We start from the raw sequence: 25,632 nt of genomic DNA on the forward strand, positions 1-25,632 counted from the left end.
GACAGAAGAGATCGCTTTGGACAACGACGAACGATTCTCCTGTAAATAGCTTCACTCCAAGATATTCACCCCCGTCAGCTTTGTTTGAGCACCGGTCCCCTGCTACACGCAAACGTCGGCAACGGAAGAGTTAGAGGTATCAGAAGAGTTAGATATGATAGCAGTTGGCACCTCCAAAACTGCAATCAGGATGAAGGGCCAGGCCAAAGATTCAGCCCCCCGCCGCCTAGTGATCATGGGCTCCTCAGGGGTCGGAAAAACAGCACTCATCTCCATGTTCCTCCGGGGGCGGGTCAGCCCCATCTACTACCCGACCGTGGAGAACTGCTTCGCCTGGAAGATGTCCAAGGGAGGCAGTGAGTGCCAACTGGAAATCATCGACACCTCCGGCAGCGGCGACTTCCCAGCCATGCACAAGCTCTACATCTCCACCGGCCAGATCTTCATCCTGGTGCACTCGCTGGAGGACCCCAAGTCCTTCGACGAGATGCTGCGCATCTTGGAGGAGATCAGCCAGGAGCGGCCCGACGAGCAAATCCCCATCTTCGTCGTAGGCAACAAGGCCGACCGGAGGCGGCCCAGCGGCATGAGCATCGCTGAGGCCGAGCTACTCCTCATTGACTACATGGACGTGGTGAGGTACAGTGAGTGCTGCTCCCTTAACAAGTACAGCGTCGATAGCGTCTTCGCCCTGGTCACCGATGTCGTCTTGGGCTCCCTCCGCCGGGTCAACAGCTTACGGGAGGACCTCCTTGGCAACTCCAACAAGAAAGATGATAAAGGGTTTCTCAGGAAGTGGAAGAGCTTTCGCCGTGGGAGAGAAACAAAGTAACAAACCATTGGACAGCCTGAAACAGAAAAGCTTGAACTTGTCATGAGACTAAACATTCTTTTGGGCGCAATTGTAAGTTTTTTCTTGTTATATGTAATTTGGAAAATATCTACCCTTTATCTTCCTGGTGCACCAGTGTTTCTACTAAATTCTTCCAATTGTGAGGTCCGGTTTTTTCACCTTCCATTGGGGTTAGAGCGTGGTTATGTAGGAAATCCATTGTTTTGCTTATACAAAGTAGTTTTGTATGGTTGATACACTTAATTGACTTTTTCAGGCCAGTGAATAACTGTCACATTTGTGAAAAATTATGTTGTATTTGACAGAAAAATTGTAGTAATTTCGTGAAAGGAAATATAAATATGTTATTTAAAACGCACAAGATGATGTTGTCTTCACCTTTGTTCATAATCATAGATATTTTTCCCAATTGTACAATTGCTGAGTTACGTTCATTGTAAAACAAAAACCCTAAATTTTACATATACAGTATTTAGCATGTAATAAAATAATCGTAAGTTAATGAAATGCTTGCCCACTTCAACATGATTTGATTTTGTTTGGCACGAACTGTTGCGGAACCCACCATTGTTTGCATCGATCGACTTGACCCTAGAGAATCTGGCATACTTGAGCCCTACTTTGACCAAGTTGTTTGCCCTGGGTTGGTACAACTTGACACGTTATTCCGGAAATAATACCGTCTAAATCGTCCCTTTGAGTTCGGTTTAACTCAAAAGTAAACACGGAGATCCCAAACGAAACAAGAAACGATGTGCCCAGTCATCCAAAAAAGGAATGATGTGCAAGTGGTGTCAAATTTCAAACTTGGAAGCCGTTACCGCGTTGGGATGAGACTGCGCTTGTGCGTAGGTTGTTCGCCTGGGGTGAACTTACTCTTAAAGACACGCACGCAACCGAAGTGGAAGAACCCGCGTGTGAGTGTGGTGCCATCACAGGCATGGCTGAAAACACCTGAAATGTCAAGCTCATGATAAGTATCGAAAGATAAATTATGAAGCCTTTTCTCAGTATGCCACCATTATCGTATCAAAAGTAACTTTTTTGTTTTCTTCGTAATCTTTATCACAAGTCAAAGTGAGCTGTTCGACTTGTTCAACAACTTCAGATGACAGGTCTTTTCAACAGCTCCCCAACTAATGACACGTTTTTATTTTGTCATCGCTAAGGGACGGTCCTTTTTGTTTATACTGACATAACTCTCATTATTCAACTGACCTATGATAATGCTCTTTATTGTAATTGCCGGACACCTCTGGAAAACACTGCTTCACTGAGAGACCTTACCAAGGTAAATACGAAATAAAAATAAATAATGAATGAGGGAAACTTTTGCATGGCAACGGCCTCCTTACCAATTGAGAGGTTTCTTAGTTGTTTCTACAAAAGCTTATGCAAGTTTGAGCTTTGATCGTTGAAGATCTATCGACATAATGCCTAATTCGTATTTATAACACGATACCCGCGATAGCTCATGACGTTCTTCGTGTTAAGACTTTTTAATGTTGGTTTCCCTATAGTTGACACAGCACTCCCCCAGTCGTTCGTTTCAATTTGACTATATACGACATAAGAATCAAGCTTTATATGAAAATATAACGAAACAAAATAAGCTGGTGGCCATCATGTGGCGGCAATCTGATTTAAATTGAGTTTAATTTTTCATTTTCAGAACCTGACTGTAAAACAAAATAAAAGTGTGTAACAAGTAAATGCCAGTCAAGAATAACTAAAAATTTGTAACAAATTTTATTTAAATGTTTTTAAAGCCACGTTTTAAAAACTGAAAGCGAAGCTTGGAACCAAAAACGTCTGACACCCTCCCTTATAACAAATTACATAGAATGGTAACACAGTGGTTTCTCCATGGATACGGAACAAAATTCAAAATACCAAACCCTCAGTAGAAGTGTACTTGGTCTTAAATATTCTAATGCACCAAAATGATCAGTTTGTTGAAGTTGCATCGTAGTTCTTTTTCAAATGATAGCAGTTATTCAATGGATAAAAAAGCCGGTCTGAATTCACACATGAAGAGGGTGTTTATCATCTATTCCATCTGATCAACTCCCTCTCTAGGAAACCCTGCCACACCCCTTACGAATCAAAATTGATTGTTGACCTAATGATTTATCAATATTTTCATAGTTGGAAGAATGGCCTGATTTCCGATCTTCAGAATCTCCTGATGGCTCACCTCGAATCGAAGGTCCCTCACGACACCTTGACGGTCCAACTGCACCTCCGTGAAGCGGAAACACACGGGGCAGTTCCTCCGGGTCGAAACGGCGGCGTCCTCCGTGCAGGCACCGGCCTTTGCGACAACCCGAACGCTCAGCTGGATCTGCCCAGCAATGTGGGTCTCGTAAATCAAGAAGAACCTGCCCTTCTTTCTCAGCTTGGGAACAGGGCAGGTAGGGTCCATGCGGCAGCCCAAAAGTTTTCGTGGATCTACCCTCCTCGTGGTGATGTCGTAGATGCCTAACTTCAACACAGTCTGTCGTCCAACACCCTGAGACGAATTCTCATCACCAATGGGCGACTTGCAGCATCGCAAAGTTTGCTCGAATTCAAAGCTATTAGGGCCACTTAGGGGCAATGTTTCCTCTCGCAATGTGACATCCTCTGTGCAAACTTGGTCTCTGTCCTGCCACCTGAAAGCTTGTCTGTCCGTTGTTTGAAAGGAGTAAACTTCCACTTTAACTCCTTTCTACCATGTAATCATAGTTGCACATGGATATTATTGTGACTTATCAGGAACCAGGCCAAGTACAAGAGTTTGCTTTCTGCCTGGTATCCATCATTCATAACCCTTCTTCATTCTATAAATAACTGTGCTTCGTAGTATTCTTATTACGAATGGTGGACATAAACCAAACCGAACCAGTTCGGGGAACTAGCCACCAAGGGCAGGTAAGGGTGAAGCAGGGGTTATTCCCCCCAGCAATTATTTTAGAGAAAGGTGATTTTTAAATTTTTTTCAATTTTCTTTTTTTTTTCAAGTGTGTATGAAACGCAAAAAACGCAAAACGCAAAAGACTCTCAGAAAAGCCGTGAAAAATTCCCATACAGAAATTATAAAATTTGGCCATCAAAAACCCCTTAAAAACGGTTTCCGATATCCATTCTTTACAATAGCATAAGCCCTCTTTTCTATTTCTAAGGCATTAACATTTCTGATTTCAAAAACACTAATTATATGACACAAAATGATGCAACTCATACAAGTACAAACGAAAAAGCAATAATACAAAAGTAACTACCAAACAAACTGCATATACTCTCTAAATTCCAAAGAGTGAAAATTCACTCTATTTGAGTGAACATTCAATCCTTCCGGTTGAAATTAAAGACCAGATGAATTGGAGGGAAATTTCTTCATTCCAAAAGATTGAAATTTCACTCTATTTTCCACTGAAAGGGGCTAATTTCATCCTTTTTCAGTCTAAATTCAGAGTGATTTTCACTCTAAAACGTCTTGTCCCTTATTTCACTCTTTAAGATTTAGAGAGTACCCACCAACAAGCAAGTCACTAAGCAACAGCTCGTTATGTTTAGACGGAAAAGGAATTAAGCGTTCAGTAAAAATGCTGACCTTATAGCTCGTAGGGCATTTCTTACTGGTCCGGATTTTCTGGCATGCGCTTTGGAGACTAGTCGTTTTTGTGTAGGGTCTAATTGAACAAGAGTACCCGAGTTTAGCGATTTTTCTTCAGTGAAGACCTGGAAAAGTTAAGAAAAAGTACATATTGTTATTCCAGGGTGTTTGTTTTGCAAGTGCCGTTTTTCCCAACAAAAAATGATCTTATTTATTCATTTGTTTTCAAAATCTATTTTACTTCCCGTTGAAAAGAACCCACGCAGCTATGCTTTACACAGTTGTCTCATTTCACAATTTGATCATCCCACACCACCTGTACACTAATCCAGCGAAGTGTTCATTCCCAAGGGCATGGCAAAAAGCATTGTGTTGGGCTCACTCGTTGCCCAGCGCCCAAAGAGGGCGCTGGGAAGGGCTAACGGCCTTGCACAGCTTTTAGTGAAGTAAATACGTCACAAGGGGTATACGTCACAGTTAACGAGGGGCAGAGCATTGTGGGTAAATTTTGCCAGGCGCACCAGCTCGCTCAATGTGTGCGTTACACAAGTGGTAAAAAACGAAGAAAAATTGGGTCACTTAGGAAATAAACTAAGGGCTGCGGCTACCATAGGTATGAGTAACTTCATGAGGATATCGACAGAAGGCCTTAAAACGTTGAATTAATTGGTTATCAATTCGATACTTTTCTTTTTCTTCCTCACTGCTGAAAATATTCTCACTACACTTTATTCGTTCATCCAAAATTGATCAAGATAACCAATGATTTGAAATAACGGGCCTGTTGCCAACAGACACGTGATCGGTGATAGGCCTACTAAGTCAGAAGATAAATTGCCACACTGTGATTGTTATTATATAGGCCGTGTTGCTATAATATAGCCGACAATTTGCCCCTGCCAAATGCATTGCACCAAAAAATTTAAATAACCTTCGCTAACAGGAAGTGATAACCTCGCGGTCGTAGGTCTTGCACAATATATAGCCAATCTAAATGCAAAGCCATCAGCCCCTAATTCCCAGCGCCCTGTTGGATGACGAGCGAACGCTGGTCGTTTTTCCAACTACTGTTCAAACTCTCACGGGCCATGCAGGATTCTGGGTCGTCATGCTTATGATGGTTAATTAAGAGTTCTTCTTTTCCGGGAAGTGCTGATTCGGGGGAAAACTTGTGTATTGCAGTACCCAACAAACAGCCTACACGTAAATATGCTGGCGCCTGCGTCAAATGCTTTATTTTCAAGTGTATAAGAAATTTTTAAGAATGTTGCAATATTTTTGTATTAGTTCCTTGAGAAGACTCGAGCAAAAGACAAGACTTTTTCTCCATGTGAGTATTACCTGCAAAGGGAGGCATTCCTCTCCTTTCTCTCTCAGCACTAGAACCGGTGTGTAAGATGGCCTCTCACCAAATATCTCATGGATCAGGCCCACGGCCAATCTCCTCCATATATCAGGGTGGTTCAAAAGATTTCCACCCCGCTCTGATTTCTTTTTGACTGACATGACAGTCTTGCTGTTGGTGTCAAAGAGAAATGGCAGCCACCGACTAAAACCAGGCTTTCCCAGATTCTGATGTTTTTCCATGGGTCGTAAGTTGACGTCAAGGTGCAATCTCTGTGACGTCACTGATGACATCTTGTAATTACCGCGCGTGTGCGTCGTGTGGAAGCGATGCATAAAGGCGCCGTTCCATAAATTAATTATGGTTGCACTACACCAAATACGCGCCCATAAAAAACACAGTGCAAAATCAGACCGAAATAGCGCCGCCTGTTGAATGTCGGGAAGAGGTTAGCCTATGTTTTTTCATTGGAAATGCAAGATCATGGCCAAAAGATTACTTTTCGTTTTAATTCTATGGGGGTTAGCCACAAAAACTTCTTTAATTCGCCTTTCCCCGAAGATACCCCCAAACAGTAGTAAAACTATGCGCTCAGCTCTGAATATTCGTTTAACCCACAATCTGTTTAGGTATTTAAATTGAAATTCATGTAGAAATGCGTTATACTTCTGCCATCTTTACAGAGTGGTCTCTACTGGAGAGTGGTTTTACCCTACAAAGCCTGTGTGTTACATGATAAAAGCGCCGACTCACTGTGCAAAAGGAAGGCCTGCCGGGTGCACAAAACTATGGAAAACTTAGTTGTACAGGTGTTTGTGACGTATCTGCGTCTTTCTCAAACTATGCGTCAACGAAGCCGATACGACAAAAAGCTAAACACGCCACCAGTAAAATGGGCGTATCGTTTTGCTCCGTAAGCACGCACACTGAACATTTATTTATTCCATCATGATGCTCCGTCGTGCTTTGCAACATTTACATGTAGGACATTAAAAACTAGAAATACTAAGATAATAAAGTTGTAAAATTACACCAATTAATAAATACAACGTTGTTCAGTTTTAAATTACATGAAACGGGTGTACTTAATTAAGAAAATAAAAAATTTCTGAAATACTAAAGGCCAATAAAGCAATAGTTCAAAAAGTTATTAAATACAGAAAAAAAAATCACCGATGTGAGCTAAGGATGAATTTTACTGCGGCCTTGTAATGAGTTGTACTACAAAAAACACGCACTTGCGAATATGGTGCACTCGCGTATTGCGTTAATAACAGTGCATAGACAGGGTACACGAGCAAGCTCGCGGTTATTTTTGCAACTTTTGTACCATACTAAGAATACTGTGTAAACTATATTGGCCTACGTTGCGTTGGTGTGAGGGTAAGTCCTAGTAAAATAATCAAAATATTGTTTGCACAGTATTCATTTTTTTGTTTGCTTGCTCATTTGCTACATTCTGTAGCCAGCCAAATTTAGATACGACGAATATTTTGTTTTGGTTGAATAATATCCCCCTTTCGAGGTAACAACCACGAAATAGCCAACAGATACCCTGACACAGGTTAATCCGTATACCGAGCCTTATCATCGACGGTAGTACAAAGTACATCAAGCCACTCCCAACGGCACTCGGTCGGTGCGCACAAAACGGACTTCGGGCCCAGCAATCGAACAGAGTAACAAAACCGTAATCGACTAGATTCACAGCGACCTTATTTTAAAACCAGTAGGCTACGTTTCGCTGAGTCGCTTCGCGCAGCGTTGAACTGCGTGCGCCAACTTCATTCCGTTTTGGAATATCAAGGAATGGACTTTTTGTTCGCATGAGCAGAATATTTGCCTGTTAGAGGATTCAAACAAAGGTGGTTAGGCCGATATCGAGGTCAGGTCTAAATGCGAAAATTGACAGGATGAAGTCCTTCGTGCTGGTTTTAATGGTAACGGTTTTTTCATGCCAGAGAGCATGTGGACAGGGTGAGTTTACAACCAACATCTTCATTATAATCATTTTTCCACAGGTGTTCTCCCCTTACATTTATTTTAGGGTTAAATAGGTATCGTTGACTTCACTGATAATAACATTTTACTGGTAAACATTTACTGGTAGAAATATCGTTCGAGTTGATCGCGGTGCTCCTAACACAGTTCTGCTAGAACAGAGTGCATGTAATTAGTATTATGAATTATACGCCACTATACTAGCGCAATAGCCTTAATGGGCAGTGCACAGATCGAAGGCCATCTCCGATAAATACACTCCAAAGGTTGAAACCGCGAAGCAGGCTTTACTGCAGACAACACGTCTAGTCTCAAAGGGGCCAATATCAATTTCTGTTCCGAGTCCAAATTACCCCCGAATATGCAGTAGGTTGTGTTTCATTCTAAACTATATACACTAATCTTCACTTGAATCAAACATTTCATTCAGAGACTACGGCAATGTTCAAGTTACAGGTCACCAGATAACTAGGACTGGAAATGTAGATACCAAAACAGGATGCGGCGTATACCATCCAAGCAAGAAATAATTATGTAAAGCTTTGTCTACTACTTCACTGGAAACCAGTAATCCCCCGTAACCACTACTGCATTCGTTTGAAATTAGTCAGCACATTAATCTACACAGCATGATTGAAACTGCTTGCGAAGGCCATCGAGGGTATTTCAATACAATTTACGGGGGAGGGAGTGGGGGCTTGGGGGCTCATGCATCAAGAATAATTTAGTTCCCTCACCAGTGCCCACTCCTCAAGGAAGCTCACTATCCGCACCTTTTTACGCAAACTTCTGTCGGCGAGAGAGGTGGGTTAGGGGGCTGGATATTGGGGCATGACCGGTGGGGGGGGGGACTAAAACCATTTGACGTTGTCATCGATGTCCCTCAAACACCACCCCCAATAAAATTGGGGTTTTGTAGGAGCCATGCATTTTTTCATGTTAGTTTTGTTCCCTGTAGGACCTGTTATTGTTTTTTCCCCATTTTGTACATGAAACCTAATAATATGAGCCAAATGCAGGACGTATGAACTGAATGTATAATTACCTGCTGAAATCGTTCCAAATATAAATGGCTGACAGTAATTTGGCTTGATGAAAAGTCATCCAAATTACGCAAAGTATCTTAATGATAGTTATCAGCACGGTAATCTTGTCCTGTAATCCGTCCGACTATCTTCTTAAAAACAAACACGTAATCTAACGCTGATGAGTTTCCATTTTACTGCTTCTGTCCCGTAATTGACTGTATAGGGGTGATTATGATCAGTTTCATTTTTGCTTGCCAAAAGAAACAACTAGGCAGGTGATTGCAACACGGCCCATCCTCCTGTCTAAAAACAGGGGGAATCCTCCCCGGATTCATGCCGCGCAAAAATTCCTACTCAAATCAGCATCGATGAAATCGCCTGCCACAGCAGACAATTCTCGAAGAGTAGAACCGTCACCCAGTGCCTCTGCAAACTAAACTTATGTAAGAGTGTCGCTCTTTTGTGTTTTCGCTCGTTAAAATTCCAGTACTCAGTAGCCTCTACTTCCCCTTTCTCCTTCTTTAAAAAAACATAAATTTGGTACGAGTATGTTGTTGTTTTTCAAACAGGACGGGGCTTTGACAAGCATCGCCGAATATCAGGGAACGCGTTCTTAATTAATCCGTAAAAAATAAACCACCGCGCAAACAAGTCGAATGAAGAATGTCATGTTGTGAATATGTAAGAGCAAAACCCGTCACTCAAATTTGAATATATCGTAATGTTACAGTAACTTTAAAACTCCATGATGCGAATGACGCACATTGTGATGTGTGTTTTATTGAGCGGTCAGGACAGTTTTGTAGAACTGCATAAACGCTTGCTTGGTTTATTATTCTTCACTGCATCAGATAAGTGATTTCTGAAGCCTATGCATCAATTTCAGCTTTCGCCGCTGCAAGGAATTCAGGATTGTTTCCAATGGGCCAGGTCGGTTTTTCGTAAAGGTACCTTTTGTCGGGAACAAAACATGCCCGTGAGCCGCCCTATGGAGACAGTGATAGAACAGACATAATGTACGTTTTGGGCGCGTTGCGAATGATGTCGCACAGCGTCTCTTCCGCGACTGTCTGCGTCTTGACGTCTTGCGGACCGTCTGTGTTACAAACGACCATACGGAAGCCATGCTTTACGTGAGCGTTGCGTTCGGCCGTCAAAATTGCTCCGGGAGCAAATTTGCCGGATACGCAACGCTTGGCGCAAGTGTTGACGTGCATGTGGAAAGGCGCCTTATTGCGCGCGCTGCTGTTTCCAAACGACCTCTGACGTGCTTCAGTGTGGGCATGCGCTGTTGGAATACCGTGCTCTACTGGCTCGTGGCCCTTAATTAATGTCAGTTACATAAAATAGGTTCGCCAATTCATAATCCGGCTTTGTACTAAAGGCTTCGTCGTCCATGTTTGCATTCTGATAAAAAATTCAGTGCGAATTTGATAACTACATTTGCGCATCGTCATTAGCGTGCAACGTCTGTTTGAGCAAAGGTCAATTTTCATTATTTACGACCATTCCAACCAGAGCCCGTCCCCTGCTCCGTAGACGATGGGTGTTCAAACAGTGCCCAAGGATAGAACAAATTATCTATGCATAACACTTTGACATGGGCGTAACGGGCATGTGAGTTGACACTTTTGCCCTCGGTATGTTCTTATTCGTCGGTTTTAAGGACAAATCTGTTCTTTAAAATGACCGAAAAGTAGACTTTTAATATAAAAATCAGCTTTAAGGCTAGTTCATACTCGGCGTGAAAAAGCGAAGATGAGCGTGTTTTTGTAACGACAGATCAAACGTTTGCACTGCGAATTCACATAGGGTGTATTCGATTAGCTTCTCTGAACACACCAGTGTTACACGCAAGGGAAGCCTCGAAATGAGGCTAATCGAATGCTGCAGTGTATTCGCCAAGGCTTCCTAGGAAAAAGGTCAAGTCCTCGCCACGTTCCATCATGTCCATACTCGAACAGTCCATCCGTGACGTCATTACATTCGGTAGCCTCCAGAGACCTGCTCGCCAGCCGGGGTAGTGGTATCTGACACCAGGGCAGGCACGAGGATCACGTGATAGCTAAACGAACGCTCTCGAGTAAATTTGACTTACACGTATATAATCATATGAACTTGCAGTCCGCAAAATTCGGTTGGTTAATACAGTAGATTGTGCCATTCTGAGAAAACAGAGAAAACGAGGGGAACTCACCTTGTTATGTGTTCATAGTGGATAAACCCTTGTGCATGCCAAACAATGACGCAATCTACATTCAGAATTCACATCATGGCATATAAACAGAAAAAACAATCTTTTTTAAGCTTGTTATAGTTGAGCTCTGACAACTGACACTTCATTCGATTTGGATGCTTCCATATTTATTTCAACAGACGAAATCAGAGAAAATATTTTTCCCAAAAGGTGCTCTTTAATTGTACTGTAATTGTGTATGAATTTTAAAATTCGATCTGGTCTACAGTTCCCGGGTTGTCATGTATGGTGGCGGACAAAAAAGGATGAGAAATAGGTGTTGGTGGTTGGGTGGCCACTGGCAATGTGGGCGTGGCCGTAGGAATACGGGGTATTGGGCTGAGTAGTACCACACCCCTTGATCATGTGTTCTCTTTTCACAGCTGCAACAGCCGCACCAAAGAAGTCATTTCTCCCACCGCCTCCACCACCTCCGCCAAATAACCCGCCCAGCTTCCGGGATAGTAAGGACGGCGATACGACCATTGCTCCAACTGTAGACCTGGGCGATCCAATCCAAGAGCTCATTGACGAAGGGGGAGTTGAACTGATAATCGATATTGAATTTTCGTCGGTATGAGGTTTTCAAGTAATGTTTTATTTATTAACAACTTCTCTTACCAGTATTGTTATTGGGTTTGAAGTACCGGTATTTATTTTGCAAGTTTAATTTTTAAAAATATCATTTGTTACCTTTCCAGGTGTTTTTCTATACTTAGCAACCCTTGTTTCTCTAAGGAACATATCCAGGCCTGTGTTTGCCCGAGGGGGTCTTGTTATTTTGTTTGTCTGTCAATTTTTGTTTTTTTCTGGAAAGTATTTTGGAACATAGAAGCAACTCCATAAGACAAGGTGTGAACAGTAGACGAACTTCGAGCCTCTCAACAGGCTTGTAAAATATATTTCTCAACAAAGAAATTAACGGCATTGTGCCTCCCCCAAAAAAAAAAAATACGAAAGGGATTTGCAATGCCTTGAATGACTCTAATAACTTTGGAAGTATAACCACTATGAGGTCATCAGTCCCAGATGTCTCTTCAAATTTCACTTGCTGGTTTTCATGCTTTAATTTCTTTGACTTTGGTTTTTTAAATATACATTTCTGCTGTCTTATTTTCTTGCGGTGGGCCAACAGTTTGGAGCGGATAGCGAGGCAATGTTTAAAACAACAATGAGCGAAGCCAGCAACAGATACTGCAAAACCAAAGGTAATTGCGACGGAAGCTACAAGGACACAAGGTAAGTTTACACACAAATTCCCTCGTCTCTCTCTTTCTATGGTGTTTCGGTAAAAGGCAATTTGCCCTTTTTAAGATTTAGAAAGGCAGTTGGCGGTTGGAGTTAAAATGAATTTTCGGGACAGTGGTACTGTTTCTATGGCAGAGTTAAATTCCTTTGGAGAATTTGCCTGTGATAAATATGCATTTCTAATGTTGTACCCCTGATGTTGCCGTATACAACGTCTGATGTTGCAATACAACACCCAAGTTGTAATTTGACCCCTGTTGCTTCGCATGTTAATCCACAGGCCAAGCGACGTCATGGTCTACGGCAAAAAGGCAGCTACTAAGCCGAGGAGAACACTTGTGTCTTTCTACATTAAAAGTCCGTATTCCACGACCCAACTGACAATGACTAGCGCCCAGCTGCAAAACATGTTTACTGCCGAGAGGAAGGCCATTGAAAGTTCCCTCGGATACAGGTAAACAAAATCTGAATTACTCGGGCAATATTACAGACACCATTTTTTTTACATGTTAACTGTCACGTGTCTGTGAATGTGCGCAACTACCACTTGCGCACACTGAGCATTTTTACATTGTGCTTGCATATATGGAGACGTCCTCAGAGCTGCTTAATGTGACGCCTTAGGGTTTTTGAAGAGAGATGAATCCTTCGGAAATTCTGAAATCACACTGGCTGTTATGAATAAAGGCAAATTGGCCTACATCTCTGTTACTATTTCGTACACAAATGGTTATGCCTAAGTGCAAGTGTGCAGCGCAACCGGGCTACCCCCCCCCCCATTCGACAAGGTTCGGGTTACTCAAACGAAACTGTGAGAAGGTAAAAGATGGAACATGACGGAGTGTCAATTTCTGGTTACCTTCCTGTTGATCGTTTCTAATTGCAGGCTTGATTTGGGCGATCTCGAGTTCGAACCATTCTCGAATGGCCTTCTCCTGGATTCCTGGATAATTGCATTGATATGTGTAGTTGGTTTGTTCATAATAGTCTTCACGTTTGTTGGCTGTGTACACTACCGGAACAAGAAAACGTAAGTTTTTTTCCCTCCCTAGCATTTTGAATTCTCCATATTCTTCTTAAGGGTTCAGGTAGAAGCAATCATCTTACAAAACAAACAGATTAAACACTCAGCAAACAAAAACAAACCAACAGAAACAGAAGTATAAAATTCAGAAATTTTCTATTCAGTTTTACGGTGCTTCCCTACAGTGACCCGCACTCTGAGTTGTGCCGATCAACTTTTCGCTAATCATCGATAACAGATCAAAATGTATTGGGAAATACTGGACATATAGACATCCTAGGTAAAAAGGTGCCCCTTTGTTGTTTCACTTTCCTTTCAGAGACACAAAGATGACCTTTGAAGATTTGGAGATGAATAATATGGAGAATACGGAGGAGAAGAACAAAGTTTTGCCGCCTGGACCAGCTGTTCCCGCCAGTTCCTTGAAGAAGCCCAAAGTGGACGTCAGCACCAACGTCTACCAGGCCGATATCCTGTCCGAGACCAAGACTGTCTTCGTGAATCCCTCCATGGTAAAAAAGCTCGCAGACACTGACCACGAACTTTATGCCGTGGTCCACAAGGAGGTATAGCCAATAGCTCTTGTTGGTAATTCGTTCATCAACGGAGGCTGAATTCATTTTGCTGATATCGCGACAGCTATCATAGTGCACTTCACGTACCTCCTGACCTCCATATCATGGTGTGATTTTGCTTTTCATACTGCAAATACATGTACGTACTTAAATTGGCAATTGTGTTACTCAGCAAAATATTGAACAACAATTTGCAAGTACCTTAATACCTTCCTGGTATTAAGGTCACTATTAATGTCGATGTGATAAGTGCATGTGAAAAAAATTGTTCTTTGGGCTTCACTAACTTCTGCAGCAGTTATAACACGTCTACTCAACTCAGTTCAACGTTCAATCATTTCACGATCTTCTATTCTCGTTTTATTTTCAATCATGCATTCCCCTGCCTCAAATTGATAGTTTCAAAACGGCTCGATATTGGGATAATTCTCTACAAAATCCCAGTGGTCCCTTCATTCAGGCTTTATTCTCGTGACCATCCACGGCTTCCACTTGCAGAATTCATAGCGGAGAAACCGATGTCCCAGCCTCTCTAAATTTGAAACATCTGGCGACATTGCTCGCATTTGTCATCTGAACAATTGGAACCACTGCTCATTTAAAAGACCTTGAGACTTACTCGGAACTGCTCAGGCATTACACAAATTTCCGAAATTCCTGAAGAAGTGCATTGTATTATTGTCAACAGGAGAAGCAAGAAGATAGCTCACCAAATGATGCGGAACCGTGTGGCTCCCTGAACGCCATTGTTGTGACTGCTGACGTGTCTTCATCTAACGAAGGCAGCTCCCATTCCAGTGACTTAGCACCGCCGGACTACGAACAGGCTACCAGTAAGATAATTCAGTCCCTGTCCTTGACAAGAAAGAGGATCTTTTTATCTCTTCAAATGTCATGCTCAGAGACGGACTGCCTCTCAGTGAAAGCTAGTCTTATGTTTCTGCACTGTCATTGAACTGTTCCGAAGCTCGCAAGTTATTGCACAATGGCCATAATACAAGACGTGAAGGCAAGAAACCTCCAGTCGATTCAGGAAAAATTCAAAGCACTTTCGTTTTACCCATAGGCCTTTCTCTTACTCTAAAAGATTCAACCCCATTTATCGATGGTTAAATACATAGGGGCAGAGTCGGGATTTTTTGCTGGGGGTGGAATTATTTCGCTTAGTGGGATACTGTATTTGTTGCCAGTGTTGAAGCCATTTAATCTCTTTGTTTTGTCCGTCACCGAGCACGCAAACAGGACCCCTACAGGGCTAATGCGTTTTAGGGGGGCTTGCAACCTTGAGAGATAAAAAGTAAAATGAACAAATTAAATTGCACAGAACAGGGATGTGACCCCCATCCCCAACCCACACAAGATACAACATTTGTCACAGAGGAGGAAAACTATTCAAATAAATCTAATTAAATCTACAGAATGTACATATAAGTTTCCACACCTTAGATTAATGCGTGGAGCTGCTTAAGTTTATGGTACGACTGTAACACTCATCTTTGCATAGAGTGCCGTTATTTCCCTTGCATCCACCTTGTTTCCCTTGAAACAGAAGAAGATGCCAAAGTGATAGAGGGTCCTGGTGCCGAGGCTGCTGGCACTTCGGTTGAGGTTTCCCCGGACGCTGTGGAGGACCTGCCCCCTCCCCCTCCTCCTACAGCCGAAGCGTCCGAGTCGGCATCCAGTGCCTCGGAGGACCTCCCGCCTCCCCCGCCACCACAGGAGGAGCCAGCGGCGTCATCAGGAGCCTCATCCAGGAGAGAGTCTTCTTCCTCCTCGAACCAGTCGGAGGAAGACGCCGGTCCACCGAGGAAAGATTCCGATGCTGCCACAACTCCTCCGAGGAAAGATTCCATTGCCTCCTCGACCCACTCATCTGCCAAGGGCTCCTCCTCGGCAGGAAAAGAAGAAGCCGAGGTAGTAGGGGAGTTGGAAAACCTCATCGCCGATCAGTCAAAGTGAGTCCATCATTCCTCTTTTAAACCTAAGAGTCAGGCAGTATCACACCTGATGACATTTCTGTATTGGGTGGTTGTACATCACCTATCACTGGCGTGAAATGCGATGGTCACCTCGAAAAAACCACAAACAAGGAGAAAGAATAACTAACGTTCCTTACGTAACAACTAGTCATCAACCCTTTCGCGAACTGCTAACATAGGATACTGCAGTTAAGTTCATTTCCCCGCATCATAAACATAAACGTATAGATGTCAACATTTTAAATAAAAAACAGAGCAAAACAAAACAAAACAAAACACAGGTGACAGATGGCAGACATTAGGCCAAGGGTACCAGTATTTATAGTTTAGTAAACGGGTAAATAGCAAAACGCTTAATATTATTAGTTGGTAGGCATTGACAGCACGCACGTTGAAACCTCTTTCATTCATTATTAAATTTGTTTGGGGGGATGGGGGAATCGAAAAATGAAAAAATGTCTGGATTTTCGGAACTTGCAGTGGTATGTCCTGCCACATGTCATGTGAAATAGAAACAAACTTCCTCTTCAATTTGTGAAAAGCACGAAAGCTGACAAACTGAACTGTTGTCCCAAAATCCCTTTCCTGCTGACAATTTCATTTGATCCACTTTTCATGACACACAGGGAGATAGCAGAGGACCAGGGACTTGACAACCGTGGTTTTGAGACCACTGTGAACGAAGAAGGTGAACCAATGACAGAGCTGTGAATTTGTGCATAGTTTAGATTGCCCTGATGATGTCCTCTTCCCCCAATAATACAAATTTGAAATCCCATTGTTTCATCCCACTAGAGAGTTCCGATATTGTGGCTGAATGACGTCACCGTTGTTTAACATGAGAATAACAGAGTCTTTGTCCCTCAGTGTAAGCCACAAGCGATAAATACATGACATTGATGTGACATAGACATTCCTGTGTGTTCAACCACTCACTGTTCGTAATCGAAGTACTTGGGACAGTATTCGACTGCCGCACTAGATGATGACTCATTTACTTGGAAAGTATAGTTTAGTTGATTTCTTTACTTGAGGGCCGGCCCACATGTGTAGTAATGAATTTCAGGTGTTTCATTTCTAAGGTCCCAATCCATTGACCCTTGGTACATGTAGAGCCATACATGAGGAGCACGTCTTCTCTTTCTGTGGCACCTCAAGTACTGGATTTTCGTTTTATACAAAGTTACAAGAAAGTCTTTTAACAGTGTTTTTTAGAAACCATTAAACAATAGTCACTAAATATTATAGTAACCCTATGAAAAATGGTCTTGAGATGAAGAACCTTAATTTGACGCCTTGATGGATTCCTTAAATATACGAGGTAACCGTTATTTTAGGCCCTAGATTCAGCGGACCAAATTACGCTTTAATTACACTCTTAAATTCTCGAATCCAATTGTGGCTTTCGGTGGTTTATAAAACAGTAGGGTGGGGCCACCGTAGAATTATACTCCTGAGAAGTTTGGACAAAAAAAGTAAACTTGAATCAAGTCAGACTTAAATGTTGCTCAATGATAAATGTCAGCCATCCCTTCACATACACAGTACACGGTCGTTGCTCGCATAACTTTTTTTAAGGCGCCCTCATTTGATAGCTTTTCAGCGATATCCTGCGTCAACGTATGTCATTCGTCACCAGTCAGAAGGTCAGACTTGACAGATGAGCCAACCGTTCTCCATCGGTGATATGTAGTTATTCATAATTGCATATGAACGACATGATCTTGCATGTATACGGAATTTCCACCAATTAAAATAGTCAGACTTGGAATTTCCGCCAATCAAAGTAGTGAGATTTGTCGACTCGTTCATAATAAAGAATATCTGATGTAAAAAGAAGTCCAGCAATTTGATTGGCTGCTAGTACTTTTGGTAGATGAGCCCAATTGTTGTGTACACCGTACACGGTTGGCAGATTCGTCAAGTTGGAATTTCTGGACTCATAGTAATAAGTTGACACAAGAAACAGGTAACGCCGCCCGGCCCCGATATGTATCGAGGTCGTTGTCGTAATCGGTTAACCCATGAAAAGTTAAACGTAACAATTAGACGAGAACATAAGTTTTAATTTGATTTGTGTCTCAAGCGCCCCCCACCCAATTTTTTGTCCATGGCAATTTAGTTTACTGCCATGGTCCACAAATTCTTATCGCAGAAGCCAGCCAGATGCGCAAGACATTTCCGCCCTCGGCGATTCCTCCTTCAAAGCCCACCCCTTGGCAAGCTGCCAAGGTGTGCGCATCTTCCGTATGGCCGGCTCATGTGAAATACAGTACACTATAAAGTTGCTCTGCCGTATGCATTCTTTGGAGGCATGCGGAACAAAACGTTTTATTTAACTCAGTTATGAAGGACTGCACTGTGTTTTCACGTAGGCTGTTCTGTAATTTTGCAAACAGGCTTTTGAGTGCGTGTAATACAATCGGTGGAAATGTTGAACCTGATACTGTATCATTTGGTTGAGTATTTGTTTATTCGGGTATTCGTCACAGCTCGAGAAAATTTGTGGGTATGGTTCTGCTAAACAAGAAGTGAAAGTTTATGGGCGGCCAAAAAGGCCAAAATTAATTTTAACAAAAATAAACAATTACGAACAAACAGCATTTTCTTATTAAAAAATGAAATAATAAAAGACAAAACAAGCACCCAAAGCCATTTACGAAACAAATCATAAAAAATTGATAACAAACATGAAAAGTAATATGTCACTAAAATTTATTTTACCAAAAATAAACAATTACGGGCGAATAACATCTTCCTATCAAAATGTAAATAGTAAAACACAAAACATTCCCAAAAGAAATTATTTAAGAATAAATAACCAACATTTGAAAACAATATGCCTCCAAAAATTCCTAAAATGACAACAGTAAAACAAATACGAAAAATTGATATATATAAAAAAAAAAAAAATAACAAATTGTCGAAACCAAAGGTCGTCATTAGAAAAACTCTTAAACAAATTTGGTTTAATTCTCCAACTTTACTTCTCCTTTTGGAAACAATCGTCCGTATATGTTAACTAAAAACAAAGGGCAATTAGCTGATGTCAAAATTATTGCCAAATAATATTGACCAACAAGATCGACAGACCGCTTCAAGATCGTGCGATCGTGGACATCGCCTAATCGCAACCAACACATCGTTGCGCATGGCATAGGACGCCCCCAACGATGGAACCAAGTTAGTTTGTTTGAGAACTTGTCTATTGACTTGCGTTGATAAGACTTGCAACCCTTTTGGCTGCCCATAGATCAGGCGGCCAAAAGGGTCAAAATCGGCCCAAAGGGTCAAAATTAATTTTACAAAAAATAAAGCATTACACGATGCAATCAAATTTGTTTAGGAATTTTCTAATGATTTGCGTTTAGCTTCCTTGTTAGAATTGAAGTGATCTGTTGGCGAACTTGGGTTTCGACAATTTGTTTTCTTTTTTATCAATTATTTCCTATTTTGATTTACTGTTGTCATTTGAGGAACTAATTTGGGGCTTTTTTCAAAGTGTTGGCTACTTATTTTTAAATAATTTCCTTTGTGAGTTTTTGTGTGTTTGTTTTGTGTTTTTACATGTTTTAAATATTGTTTGCCCATAAATTGTTTATTTTTGGTGAAATTAATTCTAATATCATATCACTTTTGGTTTTGTTATAATTTTTTTGTAATAATTTGTTTCGTAAATGGTTTTTGGTGTTTGTTTTCCGTTTTACTATTTAAGTTTTTATGAGAAAATGCTGTTTGCTAGTAATTGTTTATTTTTGTTAAAATTAATTTTGACCTTTTTGGCCGCCCATAAACGTTGCACTGGAAAAACTGGAATGTTATCTAACGTATTAATACAAAGCGGACATTTTCACAACATTTTCGCAAAATGTCCTCAAAGACACATCCACGCTAACTTCTGAGAAGCGCACTGCGCGCACTGAGTGACATAAATGGATGGGCTTTTGAATAAAGAGGAAATATCAACGATGGACAAATATTTGCAGAAAGTTTTGTTCCGAATTTTCAACATTCATGCACTTGCTCGATTATAATACTATCACTGAGCTTCAACTCACGTCTGTGTTGTTAGAATTTGTAACTTCTTCGGAATTCGTATTCAATTCTCTAGATAGCTATTACTAATCTATGTTTGATTTGATGCTTTGGAGTTTGAATCGTTCATCATAAATGCTCCAACCACAGGCCTGACACGGTATAAAATTATGTCATGTGTCCCGTCAAGAATTTTGTTTTCCATTCTTGTTTTTTTGGGTCGAATGCACTGATGAGTTGTTTATAATGAAAGATCAAATGTACTGAGGAAGCGTGCACGCGAGCAGACAACGAAATGAGAGGATTCTACAAAAAAATTACTCGATTTGCCGATCCGAGTAGACGCTGCCTGTCCTGGTTTTTCAAGAGTTCAACTCTTGATATGTGCATCGTAATCTTGCAATTTCATACGCAGCTCCCCAAGCTAAGACTTACACCTTCCAACGGAAGTGAAAGACTTCAGTTTTCAATTATATGCCACCAACTATGGCGTTCAGGAAACCCTATCAAATCTGTCTTGCACGAAATGCCAGAAAATGATGTGCCTATTGAAAGGGAGGTGCTTAATGGTTTTGTTACCATATTAATGCGCGCGCATTAATTTAAATTGATCAAGGAAGAGCAGCCAGTGAGATTTGTATGTAGGCCAATTGTGAATTTTTGCTACATGATGCACTATTGTAGCGTTTTAATCGCTCAGTCTTTGCAGAGCGAAAATCTGTGCGGTACAACTTGGTTATTAATGGTTTTGTTATCTACGTAAATATAAACGACCCGCAGCAATTCTCTGAAATTGCCAAATGGTTAAGCTCGTGGCCATTACACCGTCAGACGGTGGGTTCGAATCCCACCGGTGACTTTTATTTTCCCAAAGCTTGCTGTCAGTCGGTAGCTATAAGAGACTCGAATTCACCCCCGCCAAATACCAACACTACCTTAGCCCACGGGATAAGCTCTTCTGCTGGGACTGTCCGCGAAGTCCAGGTGAGCGCCTTAGTACAGGTTCGAGACGTATGGCCGACTCGGCGGCCAGGGCTTAGGGGCTTGTCTCGTTTCCTCCCTTGCATGGTCGCTCAAACTCTTTTTAGAGTTAAATGGATGGGCAGGGAGGAAGTGTGGTGGGCCGGGAACCCCGAGATCCCAGAAGAGTCCTATATGGAAGCCGGTAACTGCGATTCCTTGCGAATTTCAGGAGTCCGTGCGCCTGAATGCTTGGTCAACACCACATAACTTTTACATTTTTCCCTCACCTATTCATTTTTTTATTTTTATTTTATTTCGTGAGCGCAAAACTCTCAAGGCATTTTTCTGGGTTGAATACACGGATCACTTTTTTATTCATAATCTTAATTTCTTAAATGTTCGACGGTAAAACCGATTTCAAGTGTGTTTGGGTCCATTTCTGCCTAGTGATCTCAATCGAAAAAACGGCAACGTATCTGTACAGTGAATTTCTAGTATTGACGGTGCAAGAGAAACATATCAAGGGGCGGCACAGTCTGGCAACACTCGCCTCCTTATTTCATTGATGGAAAAACATTTAGTAAAAATTTCGCTTGCTTTCAACCGCAGAATCACGTGATATTTTCAAACAGAAATCCTCACAAAAGACATGCATGTCCAACTTGTATTGGATTAATCTTCTTGCGTCACGCCAACAGATCTGCTCCCCCAAATACAAGCACAAAACTGGTCAAACAAAAGCAAAACAAACAAACAAACAATCCCTATAGTCGTTTGAATTTTTTAACAACAGAAAATGATAGAGAATCCACTGGATGTCGAATCAGTAAAGATTTGGTTTTACCCTAATCACGTCCCAAAAACTGTATACAGCCTCTGTATCACGGCGCACTCCATTCAGTTTTGTTTTTATCTCCACGTAACCCACGTTACATTTCATTTTGGCAAGACCGAAACATCATGTTGTCATTTATATCTAGAGCCTCACTGGCCTTAAATCTTATATCAGCATTCCAGTTACAAAAAGGGACAAGGGAAAAAAGTCACCCAAGTTACTTGGTCAAGAATATGTCTCTTTTCGAACTCAAATAGAACACCACCCAAATTTACCTGCCATTTCTCAAAACTTAAGAAAATATCAAATGCAAGTATTGACCATTCCGTATTGCACTGGATGCTGTGCATGAAAACGGCATGATGAAACAGCGTCTTTGGAGTTACGATGAACTCCTGCAAAAACAGTTGTGATTGTACACACACAACACAAAGTTGGCGTATATCTTCTTTTTTTTCTTTAACTCGTGTACAATTTGTCTAAAATGTACCTTTTTATTCAACCGCCGGCCTTGAGAATCAAAACCTTGACATAACACTAGCTTGTACACAGACTGACGTATGTGAAATGGCATAAACGATGGCGTGATCTTGTGATCTGAATTTCCAACTTTTTATTTCAATGACAGCTACAATTAAATTGTTTTCAAGTAAACCCTCAAAATGCACCTTTCTGTCTCAATTAACCTTGCTTTCAACTTTTGTTTCACTATTTTCAAAGGGTGCTTTAATTGATGCCAGTTTTGTTTTCACGGTAACGAAGATTCCCATATTCAAGCGCAACAGCCATGCTTTCCCAGTTAGGGTTGGGGCTAGGGTTAGGATAATAGGGTTGGGTTTAAGGGACAGGGTTGGGGTTACAGGTAGGGATAGGGCAAGGGTTAGGGTTGGGATTGTGGTTAGGGTAAGGTTTAGTGATAAATAGGTTTGTGGTTAAGGTTAGGGGTAGGGTTAGGATAATAGGGTTGGGGTTAGGGATAGGGTTAGGGTTAGAGATAGGGTTAGGGGTGGGTTAGGGATAGGGTAAGGGTTAGGGTTGGGGTTGTGGTTAGGGTTAGTGATATAGAGGTTTGTGGTTGGGGCTAGAGTAGTCTTAGACTAAGGGTTAGGGGGAGGGAGAGGGTAAGGGTTGGGGTTGTGGTTAGGGCTAGGGTTAGGATAATAGGGTGGGGGTTAGGGGTACGCTTAGGGTTACCGATACGGTTAGGGATAGGGTTAGGGATAGGGTCAGGGTTAGGGTTAGGGTTCTGATAAGAGGGTTGGGGTAAGGGATAGGGTTAGGGTTACAGATAGGGTTAGGGGTAGAGTTAGGAATAGGGTAAGGGTTAGGATTGGGGTTGTAGTTAGGGTTAGGGATATAGAGGTTTGTGGTAGGGGCTAGGGTAGTGTTAGAGTAAGTGTTAGGGGTAGGGTTAGTGGTTAGGGTTAAGGATAGCGTTTGTGTTAGGGATAGAGGTAGGGTTTATTATAAAAGGGTTGGGGTTAGGGATAGGGTTACAGATAGGGTTAGGGGTAGGATTACGGTTAGGGTGAGGGTTAAAGGTAGGGTTATGATAATAGGGTTGGGGTTAGGGTTAGGGTTACAGATAGGTTCAGGGGTAGGGTTACGGTTAGGAGTTAGGGTTGAGGTTTGGGATAGGTTTGGGATAGGGTTGGGGTTAGGGTTAGGGTTAGGGGTTGGGTTATGAGAATAGGGTTGGGATTAATGATAGGGTTAGGGGTGAGTTGTGATAATAGGGTTGGGGTTAGGGGTACGCTTAGGGTTAGAGATACGGTTAGGGCTAGGGTTAGGGATAGAGTTAGGGTTAGGCTTATGATAAGAGAGTTGGGGTTATGGATAGGGTTAGGGTTACAGATAGGGTTAGGGGTAGGATAAGGGTTAGGATTGGGGTTGTGGTTAGGGTTAGTGATACATAGGTTTGTGGTTGGGGCTAGGATAGTGTTAGAGTAAGTGTTAGGGTTAAGGGTAGGGTTAGTGGTTAGTGTTAAGGATAGGGTTGGGGTTAGGGTAGGGTTATGATAATAGGGTTGGGGTGAGGGATAAGGTTAGGGTTACATATAGGGTTAGGGGTAGGGTTTCGGTTAGGGGTTAGGGTTAGGTATAGGGATATGGTTGGGGATGGGTTATTAGAATAGGGTTGGGGTTATTGATAGGGTTAGGGTTAGGGGTAGTATTATGATAATAGGGTTGGGGTTAGGGATACGCTTAGGGTTACAGATACGGTTAGGGGTAGGGTTAGGGATGGGGTTAGGGTTAGGGTTCTGATAAAAGGGTTGGGGTTAGGGATAGGGTTAGGGTTATTAGAATAGGGTTGGGGTTGCAGATAGGGTTAGGGGTAGGGTTAGTGGTAAGGGGTTAAGGATAGGGTTGGGGTTAGGGATAGGGGTAGGGTTATGATAATAGGGTTGGGGTTAGGGAAAGGGTTAGGGTTACAGACAGGGTTAGGGGTAGGGGTACGGTTAGGGGTTGGGTTTTGAGAATAGGGTTGGGGTTATTTATAGGGTTGGGGTTAGGGGTGAGTTGTGATAATAGGGTTGGGGTTAGGGGTATGCTTAGGGTTACAGATACGGTTAGGGGTAGGGTTAGGGATAGAGTTAGGGTTAGGGTTATGATAAGAGGGTTGGGGTTATGGATAGGGTTAGGGGTAGGGTAAGGGTTAGGATTGGGGTTGTGGTTAGGGTTAGTGATACATAAGTTTGTGGTTGGGGCTAGGGTAGTGTTAGAGTAAGTGTTAGGGTTAAGGGTAGGGTTAGGGGTTAGGGTTAAGGATAGGGTTGGGGTTAGGGTTAGGGTATGGTTATGATAATAGGGTTGGGGTTAGGGATAAGGGTAGGGTTACATATAGTGTTAAGGGTAGGGTTAGGGATAGGGTAAGGGTTAGGGTTGGGGTTGTGGTTAGGGTTAGTGATATAGAGGTTTGTGGTTGGGGCTAGGGTAGTCTTAGACTAAGGGTTAGGGATAGGGTAAGGGTTAGGATTGGGGTTGTGGTTAGGGTTAGGGTTAGGATAATAGGGTTGGGGTTAGGGGTGCGCTTAGGGTTACCGATACGGTTAGGGGTAGGGTTAGGGATAGGGTCAGGGTTAGGGTTAGGGTTACAGATAGGGTTAGGGGTAGGGTTAGGGATAGGGTAAGGGTTAGGATTGTCGTTGTAGTTAGGGTTAGTGATATAGAGGTTTGTGGTAGGGGCTAGGGTAGTGTTAGAGTAAGTGTTAGGGGTAAGTCAGTGGTTAGGGTTAAGGATAGGGTTGGGGTTAGGGATAGGGGTAGGGTTATGATAAAAGGGTTGGGGTAGGGATAGGGTTAGGGTTACAGATAGGGTTAGAGGTAGGGTTACGGTTAGGGTGAGTGTTAATGGTAGGGTTATGATAATAGGGTTGGGGTTATTGTTAGGGTTACAGATATCGTCGGGGGTAGGTTTACGGTTAGGGGTTAAGGTTGAGGTTTGGGATAGGGTTGGGGTGAGGGTTAGGGTTAGGGGCTGGGTTATGAGATTAGGGTTGGGATTATTGATAGGGTTAGGGTTAGGGGTAGTGTTATGATAATAGGGTTGGGTTTAGGGATACGCTTAAGGTTACAGATACGGTTAGGGGTAGGGTTAGGGATGGAGTTAGGGTTAGGGTTATGATAAGAGAGTTGGGGTTATGGATAGGGTTAGGGTTACAGATAGGGGTAGGGTAAGGGTTAGGATTGGGGTTGTGGTTAGGGTTAGTGATACATAGGTTTGTGGTTGGGGCTAGGGTAGTGTTAGAGTAAGTGTTAGGGTTAAGGGTAGGGTTAGTGGTTAGGGTTAAGGATAGGGTTGGGGTTAGGGTAGGGTTATGATAATTGGGTTGGGGTTAGGGATAAGGTTAGGGTTACATATAGGGTTAGGGGTACGGTTACGGTTAGGGGTTAGGGTTAGGGGTAGGGATT

General features: G+C 42.2%; 3 protein-coding genes across 4 annotated transcripts; 2 read left to right on the top strand and 1 right to left on the bottom strand.

Annotated features, from left to right (window-relative positions):
• The first annotated feature begins 190 nt into the window (after window positions 1-190).
• LOC110990592 (ras-related protein Rap-2b-like) lies at window positions 191-832 on the top strand. The gene has a single exon (XM_022255667.2). It carries the CDS (start codon window positions 191-193, stop codon window positions 830-832), a length of 642 nt encoding a protein of 213 aa, XP_022111359.2.
• A 1,226-nt stretch (window positions 833-2,058) lies between these two features.
• On the bottom strand, window positions 2,059-6,022 carry LOC147797202 (uncharacterized). Its single transcript, XM_087144513.1, has 3 exons — window positions 5,793-6,022; window positions 4,449-4,576; window positions 2,059-3,519 (listed from the first exon to the last, which is right to left on the bottom strand). Exons 1-3 carry the CDS (start codon window positions 5,955-5,957, stop codon window positions 2,976-2,978), a joined length of 837 nt encoding a protein of 278 aa, XP_087000639.1. The 5' UTR covers window positions 5,958-6,022; the 3' UTR covers window positions 2,059-2,975.
• Window positions 6,023-7,459: 1,437 nt separating this feature from the next.
• LOC110990589 (uncharacterized) lies at window positions 7,460-18,331 on the top strand. 2 transcript variants are annotated; one of them, XM_022255663.2, is made up of 9 exons: window positions 7,460-7,773; window positions 11,445-11,635; window positions 12,197-12,300; window positions 12,590-12,763; window positions 13,196-13,339; window positions 13,653-13,899; window positions 14,597-14,741; window positions 15,458-15,863; window positions 16,514-18,331. In XM_022255663.2, exons 1-9 carry the CDS (start codon window positions 7,710-7,712, stop codon window positions 16,596-16,598), a joined length of 1,560 nt encoding a protein of 519 aa, XP_022111355.1. In that variant the 5' UTR covers window positions 7,460-7,709; the 3' UTR covers window positions 16,599-18,331. The 2 variants fall into 2 exon arrangements, with proteins under 2 accessions (XP_022111355.1, XP_022111356.1); XM_022255664.2 differs by having other exon boundaries at window positions 7,461-7,773; window positions 13,653-13,845.
• The last annotated feature ends 7,301 nt before the right edge of the window (window positions 18,332-25,632 follow it).

This window comes from Acanthaster planci, linkage group LG12 (assembly GCF_054643075.1).
Source record: "Acanthaster planci isolate LZ-2023a linkage group LG12, COTS_SCS, whole genome shotgun sequence".
In the NCBI taxonomy this organism is placed as follows: Eukaryota; Metazoa; Echinodermata; class Asteroidea; order Valvatida; family Acanthasteridae; genus Acanthaster; species Acanthaster planci.

Excerpts from the sequence above, each read along its gene's own strand:
- LOC110990592 (XM_022255667.2), top strand. The coding sequence starts at position 191 with ATGAAGGGCCAGGCCAAAGATTCAGCCCCCCGCCGCCTAGTGATCATG.
- LOC147797202 (XM_087144513.1), bottom strand. The coding sequence starts at position 5,957 with ATGTCAGTCAAAAAGAAATCAGAGCGGGGTGGAAATCTTTTGAACCAC. Across the intron at positions 4,577-5,792 it reads AGGAATGCCTCCCTTTGCAG|GTCTTCACTGAAGAAAAATC; the intron begins GTAATACTCACA and ends TAACTTTTCCAG. Across the intron at positions 3,520-4,448 it reads AATGCCCTACGAGCTATAAG|ACAAGCTTTCAGGTGGCAGG; the intron begins GTCAGCATTTTT and ends AACAACGGACAG.
- LOC110990589 (XM_022255663.2), top strand. The coding sequence starts at position 7,710 with ATGAAGTCCTTCGTGCTGGTTTTAATGGTAACGGTTTTTTCATGCCAG. Across the intron at positions 12,301-12,589 it reads GGAAGCTACAAGGACACAAG|GCCAAGCGACGTCATGGTCT; the intron begins GTAAGTTTACAC and ends GTTAATCCACAG. Across the intron at positions 15,864-16,513 it reads CTCATCGCCGATCAGTCAAA|GGAGATAGCAGAGGACCAGG; the intron begins GTGAGTCCATCA and ends CATGACACACAG.